This window comes from Daktulosphaira vitifoliae, unplaced genomic scaffold (assembly GCF_025091365.1).
Source record: "Daktulosphaira vitifoliae isolate Bord-2020 unplaced genomic scaffold, ASM2509136v1 Scaffold_3036, whole genome shotgun sequence".
Taxonomy (NCBI): Eukaryota; Metazoa; Arthropoda; class Insecta; order Hemiptera; family Phylloxeridae; genus Daktulosphaira; species Daktulosphaira vitifoliae.
Window position 1 is genome coordinate 1 of NW_026102596.1, and position 1,168 is coordinate 1,168.

Genomic DNA, 1,168 nt, shown 5'->3' on the forward strand with positions numbered 1-1,168 from the left:
TTCTTAGATGTAATGATCATGATAGAGATGAATAATTGTATTTTATAATAATATTGAATAAATTGTAATCAGTTATATTGGAAACTTAAGTATATTTTCTTATAAAAATTATTTAAATAAACATTAATAATAAATAACACTCTATTTTGACAATAATACATTTTTTCATGCTCATCACTATGATGAACATAGAACAGAAAGATCACTTATATAATTATTATTTAATAAAAATCTTAACTTATAAACAAAAATATAAAATCCAATTCTTCAAAAAAAAACGTTAAAAGTAGTATTAATGATGATTTTGAGAGACTGAATTATTTGCGACTTGGAGGGAACAGTTGGTCGTATGGTATTTCCAGGAACACTTGGTTAAGAACTGGCTTGGTAATTTTTTCAAAAGCTTCTTCAGCAAATGGCATCATTACTTGGAATATAACACGCCAAAATTGATTTACAAATGATAAAGCCATTTGACCTACATACAGATAACAGGTTATGATATTTTGATACTCCCGATTACTTAAAATACTTAAGGAAGAATTCTAATTAAACCTATAAGTTTCATAACGTATAATTTTTTTTATTATTATTTACTTAGTTCGGGGCTTCCGTTAATTAAGTTAGTGGCGTATATTTTCATGTCACCAATGTCCAATTTCATACCAACATCTTTGATACGCATGTGACGTTGACCATCTAATTTAATTGTGTCACCTTTTAGTGCCCAAGTGCCAGTAACATCGTCTAGTGATTATATACGTTATTTTAAAATAAATACTTTATTTCACATAGAATTGTATGTGTTACTAGATTTAATAATTTACTTACAAGACGATACATTGAAGAAACCTTTTCCCATTATTGGAATTTCTCCGATTTTACCCTCGGCTTTAAAGTTTCCTGTCGATATTACTTTTGGCATATAAAAATCCACTTCTAATTCCATACGTTTGGGATCTTCAACTAAAGCTCTAAAATTATAAACAAATAATGATGAGATTTATAAATTTATAAATTTAACGCTTTATTTATAGAACAACTTTCCCNCTGTATAACGCTTTATTTATAGAACAACTTTCCCTTAAAATATTTAGGATCATGAAATCAGTAGTGATTCATAATTTTGATTTATCATTCACACAATGCTTTCCCAAGGGAATAATAA

At 27.2% G+C, this 1,168-nt stretch overlaps 1 protein-coding gene across 1 annotated transcript; it reads right to left on the minus strand.

Moving 5' to 3' along the window:
- Nucleotides 1-119: 119 nt before the first annotated feature.
- Nucleotides 120-996, minus strand: LOC126910012 (uncharacterized). Its single transcript, XM_050692413.1, has 3 exons — nt 832-996; nt 598-747; nt 120-478 (listed from the first exon to the last, which is right to left on the minus strand). The coding sequence occupies exons 1-3, from the start codon at nt 947-949 to the stop codon at nt 318-320; spliced, it is 429 nt and encodes a 142-aa protein (XP_050548370.1). The 5' UTR covers nt 950-996; the 3' UTR covers nt 120-317.
- Nucleotides 997-1,168: the final 172 nt, after the last annotated feature.

What these genes read in the sequence shown, in the direction of transcription:
- LOC126910012 (XM_050692413.1), bottom strand. Translation starts at nt 949, where the DNA reads ATGGAATTAGAAGTGGATTTTTATATGCCAAAAGTAATATCGACAGGA. An exon ending in TTTCTTCAATGTATCGTCTT is followed by an intron (nt 748 to 831) that starts GTAAGTAAATTA and finishes TATAATCACTAG; the next exon opens with ACGATGTTACTGGCACTTGG. An exon ending in TAACGGAAGCCCCGAACTAA is followed by an intron (nt 479 to 597) that starts GTAAATAATAAT and finishes ATCTGTATGTAG; the next exon opens with GTCAAATGGCTTTATCATTT.